The sequence below is a fragment of the Diadema setosum genome, chromosome 8 (genome assembly GCF_964275005.1).
Source record: "Diadema setosum chromosome 8, eeDiaSeto1, whole genome shotgun sequence".
NCBI lineage: Eukaryota > Metazoa > Echinodermata > Echinoidea > Diadematoida > Diadematidae > Diadema > Diadema setosum.
Genome location: NC_092692.1, coordinates 28,303,707 through 28,328,793, shown reverse-complemented (window position 1 = coordinate 28,328,793; position 25,087 = coordinate 28,303,707). Strand labels below are relative to the sequence as shown.

General features: G+C 38.0%; 1 protein-coding gene and 1 non-coding gene across 2 annotated transcripts in view; one reads left to right on the top strand and one right to left on the bottom strand.

Annotated features, from left to right (window-relative positions):
• Positions 1-15,244, top strand: part of LOC140231878 (synaptogyrin-3-like) — a 33,075-nt gene extending 17,831 nt beyond the window's left edge. Inside the window, exons 2-4 of the mRNA XM_072312029.1 lie at positions 344-581; positions 4,105-4,247; positions 13,806-15,244. Coding sequence (XP_072168130.1) covers positions 344-581; positions 4,105-4,247; positions 13,806-14,012 — 588 coding nt within the window. The 3' untranslated portion in view covers positions 14,013-15,244. The remainder of the gene's footprint in view (positions 1-343; positions 582-4,104; positions 4,248-13,805) is intronic.
• On the bottom strand, positions 7,855-7,928 carry Trnat-agu (transfer RNA threonine (anticodon AGU)). The gene has a single exon. It is a non-coding gene; the product is annotated as a tRNA-Thr (tRNA).
• Positions 15,245-25,087: the final 9,843 nt, after the last annotated feature.

Genomic DNA, 25,087 nt, shown 5'->3' with positions numbered 1-25,087 from the left:
AAAGATAATTTTCCACTTTTTCCTTCAATATGAAACACTAATACAATGAATAGTAATGATTAAAAGGTATGATACCAAATTACTGATATGTAAATTGATTAGTGCAGTTGTGCAACGTTTCCCACAGGAAAGTGACAGTACGAGTGTATTACCACTGGCATTGCGATGAACAATTCATCATGGCCATGTTAAATATTATGCAATGATGTGATTAACTACTTTTGCATTTGCAGTCCAGTGTGCAGAAAATTAACTTTGTGAAAATCTATTTGCATAGTTTTCTAAACATTGAGTGAACTGATGAACTGCAGATATATTTAATGTCTAACTCCTTCTTTTGTAGGTGTTCGCCATCATCGTGTTTGGCTGCATAGCGTCGGAGGGACAGCGCAGGCTACCAAACTCATCAGAAACCTACTGTGCATACGGGAATGACCAGGGAGCGTGTGGCTTTGGTATCTTTGTCGGGGTGATCGCCTTCCTCGCCTGCATGGTGTTCCTGGTCGTCGATGCCGTCTTCGACAACTGGAGCAACGTGCAGCACAGAAAGATGGCCGTTCTCGCCGACCTCATTTTCTCCGGTAGGCAATGTACTAGAGCGAATGCAAGCCAACACTCGACACTACACAGTGTTGTACGTGTATGCCATGTACAACTGTATGCTTGAAAACACATGTCACTGACATATTATGCTGGTACTTTCCTCAGGTTTTGAAGCAAATGTCATATACACAAGTTGTAGTACAGAATTTCATAATTGATCCTAGTCCATTTCAGTCAGGGTAAATGCTGCATAAAAGTAATAACTGCATAGTGTGGATAATGATGCCCTATAAAAAAAAAATAAATAAATAAATGTTCACCATGACAATTTCTCTATTATACAGTTGTACATCAGTTAAATCTAAATGCAGCAGTCAATAAATGTGCCACAAGAAAGACCATTGCCAGAAGTAGAGTGGTTGTGTGTGTTCTTCAAAGATGAACAGATTCTGATCATGGTTTATGAGGAAGAGAACTACAACGTAAACAAATTGGGTACTGTAATGGATATCGAATATACAACTTGGCCAGTGAGGCCAATTTTCAGCTTTGGCTGGGTGGATACAATCACATCGCCATTGTGATCACGACCCAGCAGTAATAACATTTCTCAAATGCAGTGAAAGGATTTGAAGTAGATTCCCCTTGAAATAATGGCCGGATGAAATGTTGTGGAAAGGGAAATTGCTTGTCGACACTGGTTGGGAGGGTTGCTCGTGGAATCATAATGCTGCCTCGCATTATTGGCACAAACATACACATAGTCCCATGTATTCATATCTGTGTGTGCACTTCATTTTCAGCATTGGTAGTGGGATGGGAGCTAATTCAAGTTCAAGTTCAAGTTTTATTAAACCAATTCATTAAACATTTGACATTTTACAAAAGGATACAGCATTAAGAATAATGGGGCATATTTGCATTTCAAAAGCATAGTGGCTGGGGCTGGCAGATGAGCTGATATTAAGCAAGCTCTAAGTGTAGCTACAGTGTATTAGTGTCTCAAATGACATTAGTTACAATGTATCTACACTTCCTCAAATCAATCTGTACAAACAATCCATGCATACATTGTACCATATATTGATTTGATATTTACAAACTGATTTTTATTTTTTACTTTTATTTCTCACAATGCCTCACTGATACATTGTACCAGTATTAAGCTGACATGTGGATTCACTTCGATTGCACAATATCAGTAGAAGGATCACGTAAAGGACACACATAGTTAAATGAAAACATTAGCTCATTTTCTGAAGAAACACAGGGAGGAAATACGTAGATGAATGAAAACATGAGCTCATTTTCAGAAGAAACATATTTAAGGAAATTCCATAGATAATGAAATATTAAGCTCATTTTCAGAATTGCATCGATGTCAAAAAGGCATGGGCTGAGCCTGCCATTCAATATGCCAGATTTAATTCACTTTACCTATTAGTGTATTTTTAGGTATTACATGCATACCGGTAATTGTTGTGCACCATGGGATGACGCGAACACTTGAATAGAGGTTTATGGCAACATGTCCCAGGTGCTGGTAATGAAATTCGGGTGTTAAGGCTGGGTCGATAGGGAAAGGTATGATATTTCATTATCTCAGTTTATGCATGGAATCATTCTAATAGTAGAGTGTACTTTGCCCAGATGGATTTGAGGTCATAATTGCTTTGTAAACATGACTTTGCACTATAAAAATACTGTAGTGGCCCTTTATTCTACAGGTCATTTAAAAAAGAAAAAATAAATAAATAAAAAAATCCTGGTTATAGGGGTGTTAAAAGATAAAAGGTAACAAAAAAACAAAAACAGCAACAACAATAAACAAATAATATCAATGTAGAGCATATATTTGATCATAGATGAAACATCTCACAAACATACCTGTACATTGTAGCATTTGGGTGTGTATACATTGTACAGTCCTCTCAGTTTTCTTGTGCTTTTTTTTTTTTTTTTTTTTGATGCATGGGGCATCTTCTAGTTGTCTTATTGTTTCATAATGTGTTTCAATTTTGAATGAGGATTGTAAAGTACAGTTGTAAATGTTGAGTAGACATCTACAGTGTACCGTATGTAAGATTATTTTATGCCACAAATGTATTTCTAAAATAGGGCCCTTGATCACCAGGAAATGGTTGCTAATAATGTCAAACTTAAGACTAAATGTGAAACAAGGTTTACATTGTAATTTTGTTTAAAAACGCACCAAAAAGTCATAAAAACTAAACAAAAATTATGATAGGTCTGCTATTGATAGTGAATGTACAAGGGGGAGAGGGGTTGTGAACATTATACAAGTGTATGATGAAGGTACATCTGTATGCCATTTTATGTTCTACCTTTCTGTTCCAGTTAAACATTCATGTCATATTATACCTGGTAGCTCGAATATATTGCACAGTGTGGTAACAACAGGGCAATGAGAGGAGGTAGTAAATTTTGACATTGCTATGATGTCGTAGAACATGGCTGTCATTCTTGTTTTAGAGTTCCAGATGTTGTACATCTACAGTGTAATACAATGCTGCCAGTTGATACAGTGTGTTACAGTGTATTTTTTTTTTTTTTTTTTTATGAGCACCTTCATACTTTAAACATGTACATTTAGTGTGTATGTACTGCTTTATGATTGCCACCTCTGTTCAAAATTTAAACAGAACAAAGAAAAAGATTTGATTTACAGTGTAAAAGGCATGTTTGGCACATAAACAACCACATGATATACATAGTGAAAGAAGTTTTGCAGTGATTCTACAGTATAAATTGGTCTGAATATGACTGAGATGATCATTGTATAATGAATACTATTGCAGTGAATTTTGATATTGTATGTGTTCACCCTCACAGAGCCAAATATGTTGTATATTAGCGGTAACTTTGTAAATATAGCAAATCCTTGGAGAATTTAGAGGAATTTTGTTCTCTGGACGTTGTGGCAACATTGCCACAGTAAGGTCTGTTAGAACAGGAATTGACAACTGTAGATGGCAAATATGTTGTGAGCATAATATTTTGAGAGGTAGAAGTTGTGAGACAGTGCCACAAGATCTCATTGACACAATTTATATTGTGCAGCTTGCATGCACCAGCATGTAATCATGCATACAAATGCACATCTAGTGTACGTGTACAGTACAGTGTAGTAGGCGAGGCATACGTGTGCAGATGCTACCTGTCCATGTTGCATTTTAATAGCATGTACCACATTGCTCTCATACTTCATACTCAACAAAATAGGAGGACAGTATTTTGGTAGGTTGTTAAATTCATGACTTGTTTTGACTTGCAAGGTTTACAGAAATGCCCCCCCCCCCCAAAAAAAAAAAATTCATGAAAATACAAACGCCGAAAAATAACATTCATCATTTACAGTAGTATGAAGAGTACACAGTTCAAAAGAATGCCGGTATGTTCAGTAATAATTTGATTGTTGCATATAATGTAAAATACATGTACATACATACATTGTAAGCTAAAAGCTTGATGGATTATCTAGTAGATTGCAATCTAGTATCCACGTTGTTTGCTAATGGATTATTACGATTTCTTCCCCAGGGGCGTGGACATTCATGTATTTCGTCTGCTTCTGCTACCTGACAAACAAGTGGGTGACGATGTCGCCGCTACTGAAACCCTCACAGGGCAAGAGTGCAAACGAAGCCGTCATCGCTTTCAGCTTTTTCTCAATTATAACCTGGGTGAGTGCATCTTGCAGTATGTGGTCCTTTTGTCTTTTGTTTTTGTTTCTTCATGACCTTCTCACCCAACTCCAGATACACTAGCACGGCAAAGGGCAATGGGGGGGGGGGGGGGGAAAGGGGGTGGCGGAGGGTCCTAGGTGACCAAAGAGCAAAGTGGGGTGGGGTTCAGTGCTGTGAGTAAATGATGGATTGTTACCTCCGTGGAGGGATAGGTGTCGTGGGACTGAAGTGGTACATTAATCAGTGCATTGGAGCTTCTGGAGGAACTGGCGAATTCATTAATTACCTGAATTATATACCAGGTGATTGAGAGGGGGGGACAGCAAAGATTGGCAGAGATGCTCCGAAGAAGCAAAGACGCTTCTCTTTTCTCATGATCAGCTTTCTTCTTCTTCTTCTTCTTCTTCTTCTTTTATGAAGCTTCCCTTCTCCTCATTTGCCATAAATTCATTGCCCCTTGTCCGACAGTGGATTGTGCCAGGAAAGTACCGTTATACAGCATTTTGACTGTTCCACACTTCAGTGTTGAGCTGACATTAGACATGAGGGATGTGTGGAATTATATGTATGTCGTTTTGTTTTTGATCCATAGATTTTGTGTCTTATTCTGTGTACAGAAAACAAATTATATGCCTGGTAAACTTTATACACATGTATAAGAGACATTATAACTGCAATTTGTTGTTTTTTGGTTGTTGTTGTTGTTTGTTTGTTTGTTGTTTTTTTTTTGGGGGGGGAGGGTTTGTGAGTTACGCAATAGTATGCATAATCATATATATGTCATTTGTGTGTTGTACAGTAGCAGAGAAATGCACCTCTTTTGTTTCCAATTAAGAGCATGCATGCACCCTGAGAGTAGGATACAGAGACTCATCTCTCCTGCTTTGAGGCCACTTTCTCAAAATCTTTGGCTCTCCTGCCTGAGTTTGAATTTCTCATGCTGTACAAACTTGTACCTGGTTGTCTTCCACTAACATTCTCCCACCCAACTTTCCTTCTGACATTATGTTGAAAAATTAAGGCTATTTAAGATAGCACCAGTGATCATCTACAACCCTAGAGTGCCTCATCTTTCACCTCTTGCAAAATTTTGTAACATCGTACTTTAATATGACCATTTACTACTTGTATACTGTATGCACCATATACACCATTTATTCTAATTATTTGAATATTTATGACAATCACAAGTCAATAAATATTCCCAAAATTTACAAGTGCCTTGTGTAATAAAATTTCTTTTTTTTTTTTTTTTTTTTTTGGGGGGGGGGGGGGTCCCCATGGTAGGAAATCAAATCACTAACTGTCTCTCTTGAAAAGTCTTAGCAATCTTCATATCTCATTTCATCACTGACACATTGAATTTGCAAGGCCCAATATGGAAGAGCTACAATGTATCATACTGTCTAAAATATACCAGCATATAATCTGTACATTGTATGAACAGTTCACTGTTTTGCTTGAACATAATTAAACTTGCCTGTCCTGAAGCAGGCCTGAAAGAAGCTGCTGAAAATGAATGCAGTGGAAACCTAGAACGTTATTTGATTGTAGCAATTTTCTCTTTACAAGGCATGTTCATAATGTATGTGACAAGAGTGCATGGTTGATGGATGTTATTACATGAGCGAGTGGATAAGTGATTGATTCTACATTTAGAGTGAAACGGCATCCTCAACCGTGGAGTTGATGGATGTGTGACTTTAAACATTCCAAAGGTGTGTTTGACTTTGCATGATTAAAAAGGGAAATTTACCCTAGATATGTGGATTCAGTGAATGCAGCAATATTTGATAGAACACATTAGTGAGGCTTGAGGAAATCTGAGAATCCATTCAAAAGTCATAGATTTTTAAACTTTTAATTCAATCCATGTGCCATCATTGCTGAATAAGAACACAGCAGCAATTCATGATGTCACAGTATGACAGTGATATTAAGAAATAAAGATGATTCAATATATTTTCATTTTCTAGCTTAGTAAAAGAGCACTAGACAAAACTCTTTCAGAAGTTTGGTAAAATTACACCCTCATAACATTCAATATTTCGGTAACAAGTTGAAGATTGTGTACTTTTCACACACAAGAAAGGAAACTTTGTGGAATTATCTTCATGTATACAATCATCTTTGTGTTTTCATGTGTTCTGCTGATACTTCTGCATTTACTAAATCCATTATATTTGAAGTAGATTATTCCTTAAAAGGAGTAAGACCAGTCAACAGTACTGTAGTTGTCAGTGAAGAACTACAAAAGTGTATAACCCTACTCTTGTTTCAATCTGTTCACTGCCAAGAACACAGCACAAAGGAGTCAGGTCAGGGTGCATATGATCTGCCTGTTTATAGATGGATATGATCCTTCACCGTGACTTACTATGTTGAAATACAAGAGGTCAAGGAGTGTGATGTATTCATTGTCATATGACATACATACACACACAAAAAAAAACCCAAACAAAAACCAAACAAAAAAGCCTTGATCAAAGTGCATGCATAACCCTCACGGCATATCAAACTCACTTCTGAAATCATGCCTAAAGAATATCAGTGGTGTACTGTTTGTATAGGATCAGATAAATACAACATTTCCTGTGATGCCCTTGCATGGTGTTTGAAACACGGGGAGCGTAATCCTTGTGCAAGTGCTGTTGTGTAGGGACACCTTATTGGATGAGTGCATCGGGCCTTGTCATATTGGTGTTGTTGTTGTTGGTGGTGGTGGTGGTGGTGCCCTCAGTAGGAACTGTGTAATTGGATGACAGATTTGGGTAAGAGGGGTTAGGGTTAATCGACACTACTTGTCCAGGCCATCTTCAGGGCACATCCTCTTCCAGGCAACTGAAGAGGAGGGAGCAAGAGGACCTCCTCTCTGCCACAAGGGTTCTTGACATTTATCTCTCAGCTCAGTGAATGTATTACCGTATCCCGTGACTGTGTGTTTTCTTGCTTCTAGTGTATGTGTACTGTATGTCTAATGACGTTACCATTGATATGTACACTTGTCTCAGCTATACATTTGAGTATGTGTGTGTGTGTGTTTATTTATGCAGCCTAATGATGGAGTATGCAGTGCATGCGCAAGTACATGTACGTCATCTCTATTAATATGTTCCAGATAACCCTGATAAGTGTGTAGTTAACTTCCTAGAAGTGCTAGTACAATGTAGTTCTTAGTCATCGACAGCTGATAATCTGTCCCCAAGGAGCTTATCTTTGTTTTTGCTGAAACTTGTTTGTTTGTCTGTTTAGCAGTATTACTTAAAGAGTTTTATACCTACATTGTATTTGGGTAAAATTTTGAGGATGCATATCATACAAAGGTCCATTAATAGAAAGAGAATATCAGTAAATTTTTGGTGGCAAGCTGGATCATGATTTGGATTGCTTTTCAGATGCAATGCAAGTGCAATACTGTGGGATTAATTATCTTGTGCCATTAGCAGAGGTTTGCCCAATCTAAGTCCCTCTACATACTGTGTATATATATATATATATATATATATATATATATATATATATATATATATATATATATATATATATATATATATATATATATATATATATATATAAACAGCGAAAACTTTGAGCAAAGAAAATGGGTTTTCATCGGGATTCGAACCCGAGACCTCCGGATTACTAGACCGGTGCTCTACCGACTGAGCTATTGAAAGCCCTAGATGGGTGTTCGTCCCAAACCCTTAACTCTCTTTGCTCGTGTGGTCAGAAGCTATAGTGTGTGTATGTGTGCTACACACACACACACACATTAACCTGACATAAACCCAAATGATGCAAATCAACTTTGGAATAAATGTGAGGGATCGCCGAAGTGATGCAGCTTTTTGTAATATATTTTGAAACAAGGAAGGAAAAACTGACCAGAAACAATTGTAATAATAAACAGCGAAAAGTTTTTGCTGTTTATTATTACAATTGTTTCTGGTCAGTTTTTCCTTCCTTGTTTCAATATATATATATATATATATATATATATATATATATATATATATATATATATATATATATATCTTTTTTTAATCAAAACTAGCACAATACACACTCTGCCCTTAATCTTTTTAAAGCACCTGGTGACTGCCCGAACAATGTAGACCTGTCAATTGCATAAATTTATCAGTAATGGTGCTGAGATGGCTATAGATCTCTGGAAACACTCACACTTGCCACTTGCGATTCCACACCATTGTCAAAGTGACTTCAAAAAAAAAAAAAAAAGAAGAAGAAGAAAATAAAATCATAAAGGGATTGTCATGCTCCAATGGTGAAAGGGCATTTTTTTTTTTTGTCGATCTATTACTCTGCTTTTTTTCTGTGTGTATCATGTGAATTTTTGTGTGAGAATATCTATCTTTATCAGTAATTAGTGTTTGTAGATATAATTGTAGATTTGCTTGCTTTTGGGTTTAGTTGTGTGTGCATACATTGAGTTTGGATGTTCTAGTAAAAAACACACTTTTTGAATGTCATCAACTCTTAAAAAACATTATGTAGAATTCCATTTTCAGTTGAAGATATTGCTGTTTTCAGTTTGTCCAGTTGCTGTTTTTTATTTCTTTCTCAAATTTTCCTCTCAATGTAAATACATTGTAGGTGTCCATACTGATTTGCTGCGTTAAATTTGACGGTCTTTTCAAATTACTACGTGTAGAATATGTTAGAAATTGCTTTTAGTTGAAAATCTAGGCTAATAAACTGCGAAAAAAAAAACCCAGCAATAACAAAAATGATTAATCAAATACTCAGATGAAATTCGTAAATTATGAGCCAATGCCTAAAAAGTGCTTCTAGCATTTTCCCAGTAAAAATGCCACACAGAATGTATGCGTGTATTGCTTTGCTTTGATAATGATAAATTCTGTATTGCACTGTGCAATTCATAAGATGGCCCCAGAATCCTTGTCAGTGATGGATTTGAAAAAAACAAAAGGAGACAAGTTGCTAGGCTGATTTGGATGGCAAGTACAACATTGGAGACAGTGAGAAGTTGTGATTACGATGAAGTGCTTGCATGTTAGCTGTGTACGTTGCGGACAGCAGCTAATTAGGAATGTCTTGTGCAAGCCTCATTACTCAGTCCGAGCCCTGGGGGTGCGCAAACAGAGAGAGACTCGCCAAGTACGTCCATGGAGTAAGCTACTGTGTGCTTGTACAATGTATGTGTGTATGTATGTGTGTGTGTGTGTGTGTACGCCTGTATGTGTGTGTGTACATGTGTTGGCGTATATCATTTGCTCTCATGTAAACACAGTGTGCATTTTAAGATACGAGCAGCCCGATGACTCCAACTCCCAGATGTCTTTTTGCTGTACTTTGAAATCACAAAACACTGACATCGCAGAGTGCGTGCTCAGGGCCAAGAGGAGATGAATGTGTAATACAGGCAAGGGATGTCTCCCCCCCCCCCCCCCCCCCCCCCAACGAGAACTACGAAACCTGTGATGAGTTATGAGCAGAATCATCTATGACTCGGCCCGAACGTAGTAAATCTTTCGGAGGGAGCCGGGTAATTAGATTAGTGTCGCGCGGACCTCTTCAGCCCGTCTCCGTCAGCAATCTTGAAACCGGAGAAGCCGCTCACATCCCCTCCAGGTCATTTTGACTGTCAAACGCACACGATTCGGGAGGGAATGTGTGTGTGTATATACATGTGTGTATGTGTGTATGTATATGTGTGTGCACGTATTTATGGCAGTGAAGGTATTGAAAGTGGTCACTGGATGGAGTTGAAGATCTGGGAGGCGGATGGAAAGTAGCTTGTCAGTAGTGAATTGAAGAAAAAAAAGAATGCCATTCTTTGCATTACTCCTCCAAACAGGTAGTCTAATCTACTACAAGAGGTCCTTGAGGCATGATAGCTCTCAGATGAGGTTTTAAATCATTCCATTAGACAGCTTGTGGTTACATTGTATTCTGTCATTCAGTTGGAGGTGTGACATCAATTTTTGATCACTGGCCCAGGGTTTGAATAAGACCCTCCGCCTCCCCCCCCCCCCAAAAAAAAAAACAACAACAACAACAACAACAACAACAAACATAAAACAAACAAATGACAACAACAATGTTTAGGAATCAATCAGATTTGCACAAATGCATAGTTCGTAATATGAGCCCAAATAGTAGAATGATCTACGTTGACATGAATCAATCATTCTATAGTTTCTGCAGATAGTAGATAGATAATTCCTATAATTATCATTCTTTGGATTCTTTTTGCTGTTTATAGACTTATTTTGTGTGTAAGATTAACACCACTTTAGTTTCTAATTCCCAGTTTGGAATTTATTTTGCATTTTATGCACAGCATGTCTTCTCCTGTGTACAGCATGTACCCTCAACTTTCTGCATTTTCTAATGGAGGGAAAGGCTCATACACTGCATTTCCACATTTTGCCATCAAAAATTTGTAGTTGTACAGTTAAATATGTATGCCTGTGTAAAGACAAAAATATAATGCATTATATTATTTCAGTCAGCAAGTATACTCATAGATTTTTATTGAGATGGGTATGTATATGGAACTCCTTTTGGGGGAAATTACATGTATGTTCGACGATTTGGAAATCAGTATTAGATATGAAACTTGCCATGTGCATAGAGATTTCCAAACTAGTGTAGTCCTTGATGTATGCATGTGCATGATGCTACATGTACAACATTATATGAAGATAAAACTGGTGAGCAGAAAAAATTGGTGGAAATTGGTGATTATAATAGTCAGGACAGCAGACCAAAATGAAGATTTCGGATCAGACTACATGTACATGTAGGTTATAGATGCCACTTGTGCAGTTATACTACAAATTGGGACGTGTCATCTGTGATATATTTTTGATAACTCAAGACTGTATAAAATGAATCATGTCTATTGTGCTAATCATACATGTATATTGTGTATATGTTGCAGTGTTTTTATTTATGTGACTGTGGCAAGTCAACTGATGTGGGTGTACTTGCGAAGGAAGAACTTGTGAAAAGTGCTTCCTCCTTTAACACAACTATATCGTACACTGTATATTGTCTCCCCGGTTTAAAATCGGTAACTTCCTTTTTCTGAAAATGAATTTTATACTCGTTTGTTGTTTCATCAGTGTGGTTCTCAATTGCAAATTCAACCACTCACAAAAGTGTCATATGAGTCCCAATATAATAAAATAAACTTCTGAAATTTATGACGTACATGTATACAGTACCAAAGATATTTGAAGAATGTGAGGATGTATGCTACGTACACAAAACAGTGTGAGGTACAAATTTTGTATAGTTTTGTTTTTATAAAAATGAGATGTCAATATCCATTGACCTTTTTCTAGACTCTTCAAAACATATTTGATACATCAGAACCTCACAACTTGCCTTAGGTTGTTATTGTAAAACAGTTTTTCACATTTCCAGTGGACCTGCTATAGCTTGCATCTTGGGCAAAATGTGGAAATGAAATTCAATGGCCTCATAGACTTTCAGCAACACACTGTAAATTAATTCTGGTAGAATAAATAAGAGGCACTCCAATTGATTACGGATAAATTCACCTCTATTTCCTGAGCCATTCCCCACATTTTGAATTTGATTGTATTTTCTTTTCACATTTGTTTCTCTGTTTTTCTGAAGTCTATTATTTTTGTAGATGTACAATAATGTATGTGTATGTGTGTGTATGTGTGTGCCTGTGTTTGTGTAGGTACATCTACGTGGCATGTTGAAGAGGGTTGGGTGGAGACCATGACACCTGTAAGTTAGCACAAAAGACGGGAGCCAGGGAATAACCTCTGGGGTCAGAATTCCCGTAGTGACAATCGATTGGGAGTTCAGAGAAGGTGCTGGTGTGGGAGGCTAATCAAATTGTCCTGTCGTGGCTGGGCAAGTGCACCATTATACAATGTACATGTATGTAGAATGTTGGCTGGGAATGCAGCAGAGTTGTACCATCTTCATGGAGTACAAGTGGCACATGAAATAATAAGAGCTTTGGCCGACTAGGGTGCTTGTTTGTGCTAGTAGAGAATTCTGCTGGTTGATTTTGAAATGCTACCAACAGTGTGCCAATGTGCAATGGAACACATTGTCATCCATCTTGTAAATGCAAACGTGCATGAACAAATCTGATAACCGTGCAATTCCACTATAGTCCCACCAATTCTGCATGATATCCACTGTGATGCATAAAGGGATCGTTGAAACAGTTGCCACCTTTTCTAGTAGTGGAAGTGCCAATAGATCATTCATTCATTCATTGTTTTGTCATTTTTCAGGTGGTGTTGTTTAATTGTTTGTAAAATACACATGTACACTCTATCCTTTTTTTTCTTTTTTTTTTTTTCTTTTTTTTTTTTTTTTTTTGGTATGTTAAGCTTGTACATCAGGTCTAGGAGTTTGTATGTATGTGTGTTCATGAAATTGCCCTGAATACTGAGCAATGCCTTTTTGCAATCTCTATCTTTTTTGCTCATTTTAATGGTTACGGTACATTTGAAACATTGTCAAGGAGCTAATTTTGTGTATCTTGTAGAGCTGCCAGCTGAGTGCATTTTTATAGTGCTCATTTAAAAGTTAATATACAGATGTAGTGCATGTTTTTGTTTTTTTTTTTCCTTTGACAATAGCACTACTTAATGAAAAATATGTTTTTCTGATATATTTGATTGAGCACGGTTGGTATATTGTGCATAAATTTCCCATGTTGTAATAGCGAAGGTATGATTTTACATTTTGCAGAATGCTATTTTTGTTTTGCATATCAATGTTTTTGATAAGCAGAGATAGTCAGTCCTTCTGAACATTGCTACATGTATTTACACACAAGAATCTATAGACTGTCAAGTAGGTATGCAAAGTCAGTGAATCAAAGTGAAACATACGTTTTATCTATCGTCAGTTGTGTCGCCAGTACAAAGTCTCCGATTTACTTGCAAATGGGGCATGGAGACGATACATTTCTCTTGAAGCGGATGTATCCGCAGTATCAGGGAGAGATGATCATTAGGATCGGGGGGGGGGGGGGGGGAGCTACAACACTGCTGCACATGGCACGCATGCATGGAGACGTTAGTTGAAAGCGCACTTGAGGACCGAATACTCTCGTGCCCAACGCAGTATGCAGAGGGAATGCCTATTTGCTCGCCTCCTGTGAATAGTGGGAGCAAATGGTGCATAGCGCTCTCTCAAGAGGTAGATCAGCAAAGAGTTTTGAGTATCGAAGGATAATAAGTTGAATCCAATTCTTTTTCATACATTGAAATGATGAGAAAAATGTTACTCATACAAAGAAGACAGTGGGAAAAAAAAATGTGCCTCTTGCACAGTGACATTAGCTGGTGTCAACTGCAAACTGAGTGCAAGTTGACAAATGTAATTTAAAAAGACTAAGTTTTGCATTTTTTAATTACGACTTTATTTAGTAAAGGTTAGGGTGCAATTTTTGTGTGTGGTGGATACATTTATGCTACACTGTCCCAAGGCGGTAGAGCCTTTATAAGACATGTGAACATACTCAGTTGAATGTGAGGTTCTTGTTTGTGTCATTCCCGCCCACAGGCATTGCTGACTGTGCTGGCCTTCATGAAGTTCCGGCAGGGCTCCCAGTCTGCATTTGCACCTAGCTTCGAGCCCACCGACCAGCCGACGCCGTATCCCGGCGGCGCCACCAGCGTGGGCAACGACTCCTACCAGCAGCCGCCCTTCGACTCGGCGAAGCCCGACACGGAACCGTCACAGCCACAGTACCAGGCGCCGGCGTACTAGGAGACGGTGAGGCCGTCGTTCGCAGGAGCAAGACTCATCCCTCCATTTTGACATCATCAGCAGAAATCTCGTGCCGTCGTCACCTCTTGTGAGGTGTAGAAAGAATGTACCTTCCGTACTATACGTGTTCATAGTGATTGACTCCAAAACAGAAATCGACAAGCCGACACTCCTCCTGTCGGCCAGAAATAGACAAGGATGAAGAAAATGTTGCAAAATGAAAATGGTTTCCTCATATATATGTATGAAGAATGAATACGGAAAGACAAACCTATTCATAAAGTGTTTTAAAACCCAAGTTTGTGATATCACACTGTGACCTATCCCACAACTGTCATGTACCCTTTGCTATGCTGTACTTCAGGAACTGTGCATCTTTTCTTGAATGTATGATGCAAAACTGAAAGCCAAAGTCTGATGAGCATATATAATATATATATGTGTGTGTGTGTTTGTGCGAGTGTTTGTCTGTCACGAGAAAGCAGTGTCATTTGTAAAGATTAGTTTGGTCACCCTGATGTTTTGATTCGTGAATAGAAGGAGGACGTTTGAGCACTAGGGTGCTCTGCAGGAGTCAGATAGGGGTCGAGTGAGGGGAAGGCTTTTGGTTCGGCTATTCCTTTCGGTCACTTGGGACTGGACAAAGGCAAGGGCTAAATCTTGTCTCAAGGTTCTCGCACCTGGACAAAGAGGATGCTGCCCAGTGACCACTTCTTCCTGTCCCCCACTCACTCTGTGTCCACTACCCTTTTCTAGCCCAAAGTGACCTCTTCTTGAACGGTTGACCCCTTTAAAGGCAGACTCTCAAAAGCTGCTTCTTATGCACCAGTACGTATGACATGGTCTTTCAAGTTTAGAAAGGGGAAAAGAAAAAGCGAGAAATGTGACATTGTATCCATACGAGGTCATAGATGAATTTGTTTGCAGTTTTGGTAGGATGGGGGAGCAAAAGCCAAAATGGTTATGATTATCGAGAATAAAAGCGACATATTATAGTGTACAAAGATAATTCCGTCTGCTTTATGCCTATATTCCATTTTCATGAATGCTGTGTACCTAAGCTGCTCATTCAACATTTCATGATATGATTATTCTCACTCATATTACTCAGATAAGACCAGGTGCTTTAATAGACAAATTAAGTGAAAGATGTAACAAATGCGCCAGATCTGTAGTTTCATATTCTTTTATAAAATAATTGTCAAACATGTTTCATGAACCAGCTTTGTTGGTGTACCAAAAAAAAAAAAGCAAAGACTTTTCTTTTTCAAGTTATGCATCTTAGTTTTATAAGCAGGCATGATATTCTGTAGATTTAAATCTGATTTCAGATTTCTTTTTCCACGTCTATTCACATTTTGCTTTTTGCATGTATCAAAATCACCTGAAAATTTTGAATTCTGATTTTTTTAACAAACCTCAATATCATCCCTGATAAGTAGGAAAATGCCTCTATCCTTGTCATTTGAATCGGTATAGGTGGGACTGATCTTATTGAGTGAGGTCCTTTTTTTGTGTTTGATTTGGGATACATACATACTTCTTAAGGTGTAAAAGAAGAGTTTTATTAAGCATCGGTTTCATCCCATTTCCACTACTTTCACACACACACACACACACACACACACACACACACACACACACAATAATGATTATTATATAGGAGAAGAATAGCACACATACATACAACACACACACACACACCTATGAAGTACATAACCAAAAGTGTTTGAATAGTCAACGATAGTTTGATATCTACTAAGATATTCATCCGTTAGGTATCTATTTCTTTTGTCCAGGTTTGGACAAAAATATGGGTTGGATGTATGTATCCAAGTCACTAATTGTTTTATATATATATGGATATAATTGCAATTTATCCAATTCATCTGACATGTTAAATCTTTGTATTCAAGGTCTTGTTTAAGGATGTACTGATTTACAGATATTATGATTTGCATTCTGAGAAAAGTGACCGTATTTATTCACCATATTAGGAGTTGAAACGACTTCTGATTAGAAAATGTAAAGTTTCTTAACAAGGTAAAGGGGCAAGAACAGTTTATATACAAGAAAGAAAAAAGATGGATGTAAAGTTACAATGTTTTCATGTAGATATTCCTGACTGAAATTGTCGTCTTGTAACCTGAATGTTGCAAAGTGATGATGTGTTACGTGGACGAAATGATTACTGTGCATATGTATAGAAATATTTGGCTGATACTGTTCTTTTGGTATTAAGGAATATGATGTACTGGAATAGAAAAGTCCAAAGGCTCCTAACCTACACGTCTAGACTGAAAAGTAACAAAGGATTCCGATGATTTATAGGCATTGATTATGTATCTTTTCTAGCCCCTGAATTTGTAATCCCCTCACAATCTCCCATAAATTGATATAATTACTTCCTCATATAATCAAACAGAACATACTATTAAAAGAATTATGAAAGTGGGTGTCCTTTTGGATTGCCTACAACCGTACTATCAAGCACTACTGTTTTGTGTGGTGGCAGTGCAGCATCTCTGCGTGGCGCGGTATGAGTTGATTTATTGCTCCAGTGATGGCGACATCAAGTGCGAGAGAAGGAAATGGGAGTGGAGGTTTTATTAGAGTGGAATTTACCTCGCTAGTTTCGTGGGTCTACATATTACCTCTCAGGTAGGAACAGTTTGAGTATGTCTCCCAATCAGCGACTCTAGCCTCAAAATATATTTGTGGTGTCCAAAGTTAGTCAGTAGAATCCTAGACCCCCCTCCCGATCCACATTTTATGTATACCCATGTGGCATTCCTGCATTTGTGCAGCTTGTTATACAAGCATGCCACAAAGTCTATCATTGTGTAAACATTTTTTTGTTTTGTTTTTTCATCACTGCTTGACACATTCCAGCTTCTCAAAATTTCTTAGTCATGGTAGGCAATGGGTTATGTATAAGGCGTGTGAGGGTGTGACATACTTTGAATGATGTTTGTAAAGCCTTGCTTGTTATGATGGAGTACACTTTTTTTCAGACAAGTGTGCTAATTTGGTTCGACATGTGCACTATGAAATGGATGTTGTACAGTAAGTATTAAAGCAAGTCAGGATACAGTATTATGCAAGTATCAATATGCATTGTTCATGGAAGGAATCGGGTCTGAGGGGGGAGGGGGTGGTTTGAGGGCAGAGATATGGACATGGTAATTATGGCATCCGTCTGGAAGTACCGAGATACGCCACTCCATTCAGGGTGTGTGTGTTCTTCCGTAACTTCACAAATAATTCTTACCCAAGAGTCTCTTGAAAATATTATATTTGCTTTCATGACACTTGTTTGACAGGTTTATTATCTATTGAGCCCACTGATATCATTCACAAGTGATAGTAATGGGTCTGCTTTTTTCCCACAAGACAAACACTTTGATGAAGTCACTGTGGGTCTGTAGGAGGAAGATTTCAGAACTGGATAGCTGTTACATGTACAACCAAATATCGAGCAACTTTACTTCTTCTTTTTTTCTGGACTCCTGAGCTGCTTGTCGTAGTTCAGACTCTTCAGAATAATCCCCTCGTTAGTTTGTCAGTCAATGTATATTTGTGCTCCTAGTTGTCATCCTCTATTAATTGTGTATTCAGGTACAGATCTCAGAAGGTGGTAACCTCTTGGACACTTGACCATTGATTCCATCCCATTGTCCGCAGAATTTGTGGTGACCTTTTGTAGATTATCAGAGATTATATATTGCGTACATACATGTATGTATTTTTCGGAAGTCTGGATATTTTGTGTTGAAGACTCTTGGGAGAGGTGAACAGTCGGGTGCCTATAATCCAAAGAGTCGCCCAATGTAGAGTCATTGATTATTGTTTTTTTTTGTTTTTGTTTTTTTTTGCAAGATTGTTGGTAAGGTATCAAGAGCCTCCAAGTAGAGCCGGGTTGTTGGTACATGTAGTCCAGTGTAAATGCTATCGTCATGCTGAACTTTGGATGCGACGTAGATTGTTTTCCATTGTTGTCACTTCGCTTTTGCTTTTGTTTTTACATTAGTATATTAGAGTTCTAACCTGTTTTGCTGTCGGCGTGGATTGAGATGGCGTGGAATGTATCTATCAAATGAGAAAACCCCATTATTATGACCTCGCTTACGACGAAGCTCCGCTTTAAACAAGAATTCAGCTGTCCCGATTTCCATTTCTGTACATACTTGATTTCTTTTTAGTACGTTTACAACAAGGTACCGATTATAACATGGTAAAATCAGTGACCCTGTGACCCTGTTATAAGAGGTTTCCCTGTACAACCTGTCGCTGATAGTCGTGCGATGGAATACGACATTTGTCTTGCCCTCGTGATCACACAGCACGCCTTGCTTCTCATCTCACAGAATACTACCCGGTGTGTATTCATCAGAGTTATTTTTCAGATGCCCCAAAGAACTCGTTTGTAAATGGTGTTTAAAAATGCTTTTCATGCTACCTCCAGCGATTTTTTTTTTCTGTCTCCATCTCAAAAAACAACAAAAAACAAAAACAAAATTAAGAAAATGTGTGAGTGATATTGGAATAGGATCAATAACTTCTTTTTCTGTGCACAGTTTTATTCTTCCATGGTATACCATTCTCACCTGCCGTGCACCTCTTTAACCTTCTTCCTCTTCTCCTTTGACCCCCCCCCCCCCCCATTCTTCATCCATTTTCTACCACTTCCTGCATTGTATTGATATTTTTTCTTGTAAATTTGTGATAGGGTGATTGGAATATGTAAGGGAACGAATTTCTTTCTCTTTTTTATTTTTTTTTTCCTTTAAAGCACTCCAAATGTAATGCACCATTAACAGATATGATATGTGACAATATGTCTACCCAGTACCTTTCATATTTCACTTTTCATTGCAAAGACACATATAATGCGGAGATAACCTGCTATCTGTCTTCTATGCCTGTGTCTGGGAAGGCTTGGGTGGTATTTTCCGTTACATGAATTATCAAAGTGTATAACAGAAGGCTCCGACTCCAGAAACATTTCTCCTTCACTACACGTGGAGCTGGTGTGTTCTGGACTTATATGAAATATAGTAAGGCATAGCCACATTTTTACATTTTCTCTTGGGCTTTAGCTGCTTTTTCATCCTTTTACTTTTAAAATTGTGTGTGCACAGTTCTTTCATCCACGACTGATGAATAATATTCTTGTTGTCATCTTGTTTTTATATATTCATGGGTTGATCAAGCAACATCAAGCAAGGTTTGTGCAATTGGAGGGTTGACCAGACATTGTCCTGAGATGATGTACATGTATGTCTTTTATATCAGTTTGATACAGACTGGTTCCTTTAAATGGCAGTGCATAAATTTGCCATCTCATGTGCGGTACATGCCGACTGTAAAACAGTCATGTAAAACAGTCACTGATGTGCCATGACATACCAGTAGAAGATTATTTTTTTTTTTCCAAGGCGCAGCAAGAATACTGTTTGTGTCCAAGTAATAGATGCATATTATGCATATTGGTACTTTGATAAATCACTTTCTTTTCTTTTCTTTATTTTTTTTGTGGAAAATTCTGTAAGCAGTGATCTGATGATGTCCTGCACAGTTAACCAATGAGTCAATCACCATGGCTTCGTGCATTGTAATTTTAGGACAGAATATGGTGAAACGTTTATCACATTGAATATCATTTTCATAAGTTAATCTCAATTCTATGCTGCAAAAGTGACTGATCCAACCAATAGAGGGAGAGAGGAAAATGGAAATATATGTAAGTACTTCATCACAACCACTGAGCATTTTCACTATATAATTGCACTACTCTCTGACTGATATGATATTCATGATAGCGCAAGAGAACACAAGTACTGCGGGATCGCCTGTGACTAGGTGGTTTTCGTATTGGTGAACATTCAGACTTTAATATTAATAATCAGAATGTTGCCCACCACACTGCATGCTGCGAATGCCACACTGCCTCTGGATAGTGCCCAATGTTTCTTTCAGGAACAAGGCATGCCCACTTGCTGTTATCACCCAAGTGAAAGAAATCTTCTTTCCCCCCGGCACTAGCAAAGACTCAAACGAGCAAATGGAGACAACTGACAGAGATGCCGAAGTATCATGGATGCAAATTCAGCGAATGATGGCGATGTACCGGTAGCGGCAAGCACAAGCAAGCGCAGTGCAATCTTGATTACCCCAGAGAAAAATTATCAGATTACACCACCCGCAATGAATTGTGGGTAATGAGGGGAAAAATAATGCGAAGGGGATTTCAGCAAGAGGGATTATCCCATGCCAAGATAATCAGAGGCAAAGAACCATACAGCATCCCCATTCCTTCCCCTACCCCCCCCCCCTTTAATTTCTACTGCCCTTTCTTGGAGATGACTCAGAAGTCAATTAGTTTGTGTACAAGAACAGGAAAACCGCACAGGTGCAGGCACGTCCCTTTTGTGTGCCTTATATGTAAGATTTGTGGCAATGCTAAAAAGGGGGGGGGCATCTTTGATCATAGTGATGTTCATGGGGAAACGTGTTAAAGAGAGTATTGCATGAGTCGAGGGGGGGGGGTGGAGGGAATGGCTTTGAGTTTGTAGCCATCAGCTTTGCAAATTTGAAATTAGTCTCTCATCCCATGTATTATTCTTGTTAGCATTCCCCCCCCCCAAAAAAAAAAAAAAAGAAAAAAAGAAAAAGGGGGGGGGGGGGGAGGAGGCAAAATAATTTAGATTAAGAAACAAGAACAAACAACTATTAGACAGGCAATCTAAGTTGTCAGATGCCAGCACCCAATCAAGATTTGCGCATTACTCAAGGGAATTGTTCGAGATGGTGGGTATGTCACAGCTGCAATATCTGCTCCATATTTACAGCGTATACCAAGTAGATCAATTAATGTGTTAGTCTTTATTCTCAGACCCCTGAAATTAGCCTTGTCAGAAAAGGGCCCCTCAGGAGTGCACAGTTTATATGTATGAGATGGGTGACATTTATAGAACTTTTTTTTTTGGGGGGGGGGTTTAAAATATTGATTCGCTGCTGATAGACTTGCCCTTTCCAAAAAGAGATGTTCGAAAGAGGAATACAGAGGTTTCAAAGATATGTGTCAATTCTCTTTAGCCTATTCCGCTCTCAGAAATTGCACGATACATTAGGCCTAGGGTGAGTGGTATAATTGGGCGAGGTGAATGTCAAGTCTGACATGTGACAGTAATGGATTTAACGAGGCCCACGGGGATTGGGGAGGTGGTTTCACCTTGGTCGTCTTGATTCATTTGACCTTGTGCCGTGTGTGCGCGAGGGCGAAAAAATGGATCCCAGTCCCCAATCTGCTCCAGATAATACCCTCGCCATCTAACGAGGAGAAATTATATTCCAATTTCCATCTCCTACTAGTGCGTGTCTGACAGATTAAATCAGATTATGACAAAGAATGGGGTAACATTAAGCTTCGACACACATACTGTCATGTCCCAAAAGCAAGGGTATAGACTTCTTTTCAGGCATTATTTTGGAAAAATGTTATCCATATTTGCAGAAGTATGAAGCAAAATTTGTGTTTCTTTTTTTTTTTCAGTATGTTGCTCTATGTACATTCTGTCCTATTCACAATATTCACACTTGGGAGGAGGATGCTCCCACTGATCTTTCCACCAACAGGCAATATTTGTTGCCAATTTTGGGGTAGAAATCAAATGAAGCTCAGATTGTTTGTGTATCAACAAACAATTTATTACTCACTGCTGAACTGTAATCATATATGTTTGCCGTGCACATTTATGCATCCAGGGTTGTTAGGTGTGATCAGCTCGGCAATTTCTGACACACGTCATGTCATGGTGCACATAAACGTGGCATGGGAGAAAATTGGGCCTGTTGCACAATCTGTCATGATTAATCCCGATGTGACAGATCCATTCTCTCCCCGTGATTCCGCTTGTCACGGGGTTAAAAAAAGTATGGAGTGGGGGGGGGGGGGGGGGGAGAAAAGAAAGAGAAAAATGCTGGCCAAACAGCTACTGAACAAGATTTGGCCTTGCATATTGGCTCGCCAATTTGATGGGTGGCATGTAGATTCATCCATGCACCGTCTGTAGCAGGGTTGTTTGATGCAACGGAAATGAATATAGCCGTGGTTGTGTACATCGTGCTAAGTGCTCAGGATAGAAGAAACCTCCACCCCGATCTGTACCAAATTCATTTGACCCCTCAAGGATACCATAGATGTATAAAGTCGATGATACGTCGTACATGTAGTAGCTTTCCCCTGCCACCGACTTTGCCGACCTGTGTAATTGCTTATTGAGTATAACTTGTGGACCTTTGTTGTTCCTACACAAAACCCTTTCCAGTGTGGTGGAATTTGTATTGTGAAATTATTGAAAGTATCAGGACTGAGATTTATTACGATTTTAGTGATAATTGTGGTTATTATGTTGTTGTTCCCCAGGATCCTAAAGAGTATGAGTTTGTGATAATGTTATGGTAATGATGAGCAAGAGATAAATATGTGAATATTATTGGTGGTTTTACCCCTTTACCAGAGCAATAAATATTAGCAAGAAGAGTGGGATATTGGAATAAATGTTTTTGTTTTACGAGAAAAAAACCAACAACAACCCATGACTGTCCTGAATCTGAAGTGTGTCATTCTTTGTGTATGTATTTTTATTCGTTGTGATTGGATTATGTGGAAGCTTGGTTGACCTGTGTCAGAATTGTGGCGGATTGCAAGCAAATTTCATTCTGATAATGATATTGCTGTGTATAAAAACAGAAAAATCAGAGTACATAGAGCAGAAAAAAAAAATCATATGCATAAAAAAGTTATGAACCATAAAATGTTTAAAGACGTAAACACATTAGCAACTCTATGTGATCTAGATGGTAAATAAGTCCATTTTGTTTGTGCACACACACACACACACACACACACAAAATCCCCAATTTTCATTCTCCCCAAAGAAAAGTTTTCTTCAGGCTTGTCCTTGGAATATTATGAGAGTAATAAGTTTTTGCTTGTCTGCCTCATCAGCAGATATTCAAGTTCTGTCTGTGCCCAAATATATGAGAAAAATGATATTTAGTAGAAAGTTGTGTATAAAACAAAGAGAGCCCTGCTTAACACCGAGAGATAACACACAATTGCCAGTTTGTCTTACTCGCTCTGAAAAAACAAACAACTTACAATTCATAACTTTTTTATGTGTCCAATTTTTCCCCCATATTTTCTGTGATTTTCCTTTTTTTTTTTCATACACAGTAACACAATGATTATCAGGATGGAATTTCAAGCGACTAATTTTTCGCGTTTGGGCAGGTTAAGAAGAGTTTCGCGTGTTATTAATTCCGCGGAATCAAGACATCAGCAACTGGACCATATGGCACGCAGAAATATTCATGTGCTTTTATTTTTGCACAAGCTTCTGGTTGCGCGAAATGCGCAAAAATTTCAACACCGCAAAAATTTCCACTTTTACAGTACAGTCAACTACTCATATGCCAATCTTATTGGGACATGGGAAAACTTGGACTTGGGCGATATTCAACCTTTGTGTGCACAATGGAATAACCCCACATGAGGCTAGGAATGTAAACTTGGACTTGTTTTCACCAATTTTAATAGCCAATTATTTGACATATGTGCCATCGAATCGCTTTTGTCACAGTTTGGAAAAAAAGACAAGGACTACTTGTAAAATATTTCATATTTCATTGTTTTTTATTGTGCCTCCATAGCAACACACACACAACATAAAACTTGCCAGTAACCACAAAACACAGGTAGATTGGAACAATAGCAGACTGAGACAAGTCACAAGGCAGGCCAGTTTTTGTTTTTGTTTTCTTCTGAATGTCTGCCATGTCACAAGAAACATGATTAAGGCATCTGAAGTTTCATGCTACAACAGTGTATCATCATATTCAGAGGTTAAAATCAGTCCGTACATGCTCAAACCCAAATTTTTTGTTTATTTGTTTGTTTACAGTTTGTCTTAGGTTGTTTGGAGCATTCCAGAAAAGAAAATAGAGTTATCTGAATGAAGTGAAAATTACAGAAAGCACAAAAAAAGTGTTCCAATCATCCTAGGAAACCTCTTTCATTAAAGCAATCCTGGGATAAATTTTAAAAAGGATAAATTACAGTCTAGCTATGTATGTTCATCACACAGGACATTTTCACATTTACAAAAAAAAAAAAAAAAAAAAAAAAAAAGACACACTGATTTGAGATTTCTTCCATAAATTCTTGGAATCTCTACAGGGGTTTTAGGAGATAAGTATTGCTTCTAAATTGTGGTTTCACCACTGTGTGATGGCCAGAGGATGTAATTGATTAAAAAGGGGAGAAAAAAAAAAATGTGTCTGTATCTCACACAGTCTTCATCATGTCTATGGAGAAAACATTGAAGATATAAACATGAATACAATTATCATGGAATGTTGTCAGCATTTACCTATATACATGAATTCTTTTTTATATTACTCTTTGTGATGAATACCACATGCAAAAAAAAAATGACAATAATAATTAAATACAGACATATTAAAGTGCATTGAGGCAGGCATTGAATAATATTTGGCAGCAGGAAAGAATGAGTTAAGTAATGAATCCACCATATTTCCTCACACTTTATAAATATTACAAAAGTTTAGGTGTCTATGTTGCAATCCTGACTTTTCCTCACGAACTCATCTACTCTTATAACAGGTATGCGCTATCAAATAACGTGCAAGTCTTGCTTACTAGCAATCGCTTACTTGTAGTTCATTTTATCTTGTCGAGATCAAAACGAAAATAACCCATTGCACAATAGATCATGCTCAGTCTTATGCATTTACATGGCAGCTAAAAATGAATCTTTTTCTCTATTGAATGCACACCACATTCAGTTTGGTGTTGAGACATGAGACATACAATTTTATGTACAACTATGGCAAATATCTATTTTGTAATACTGTTGGTTACTTTGAAGAACAATCAAACTGTACAACTGACATGAAGATAAAAAAGTACACTTCACTTTTATGACTGAACAAGTTATCACAGCTATCCTGATTTACTTTCTTCATCCTAAGAAATATTCAATCATTGC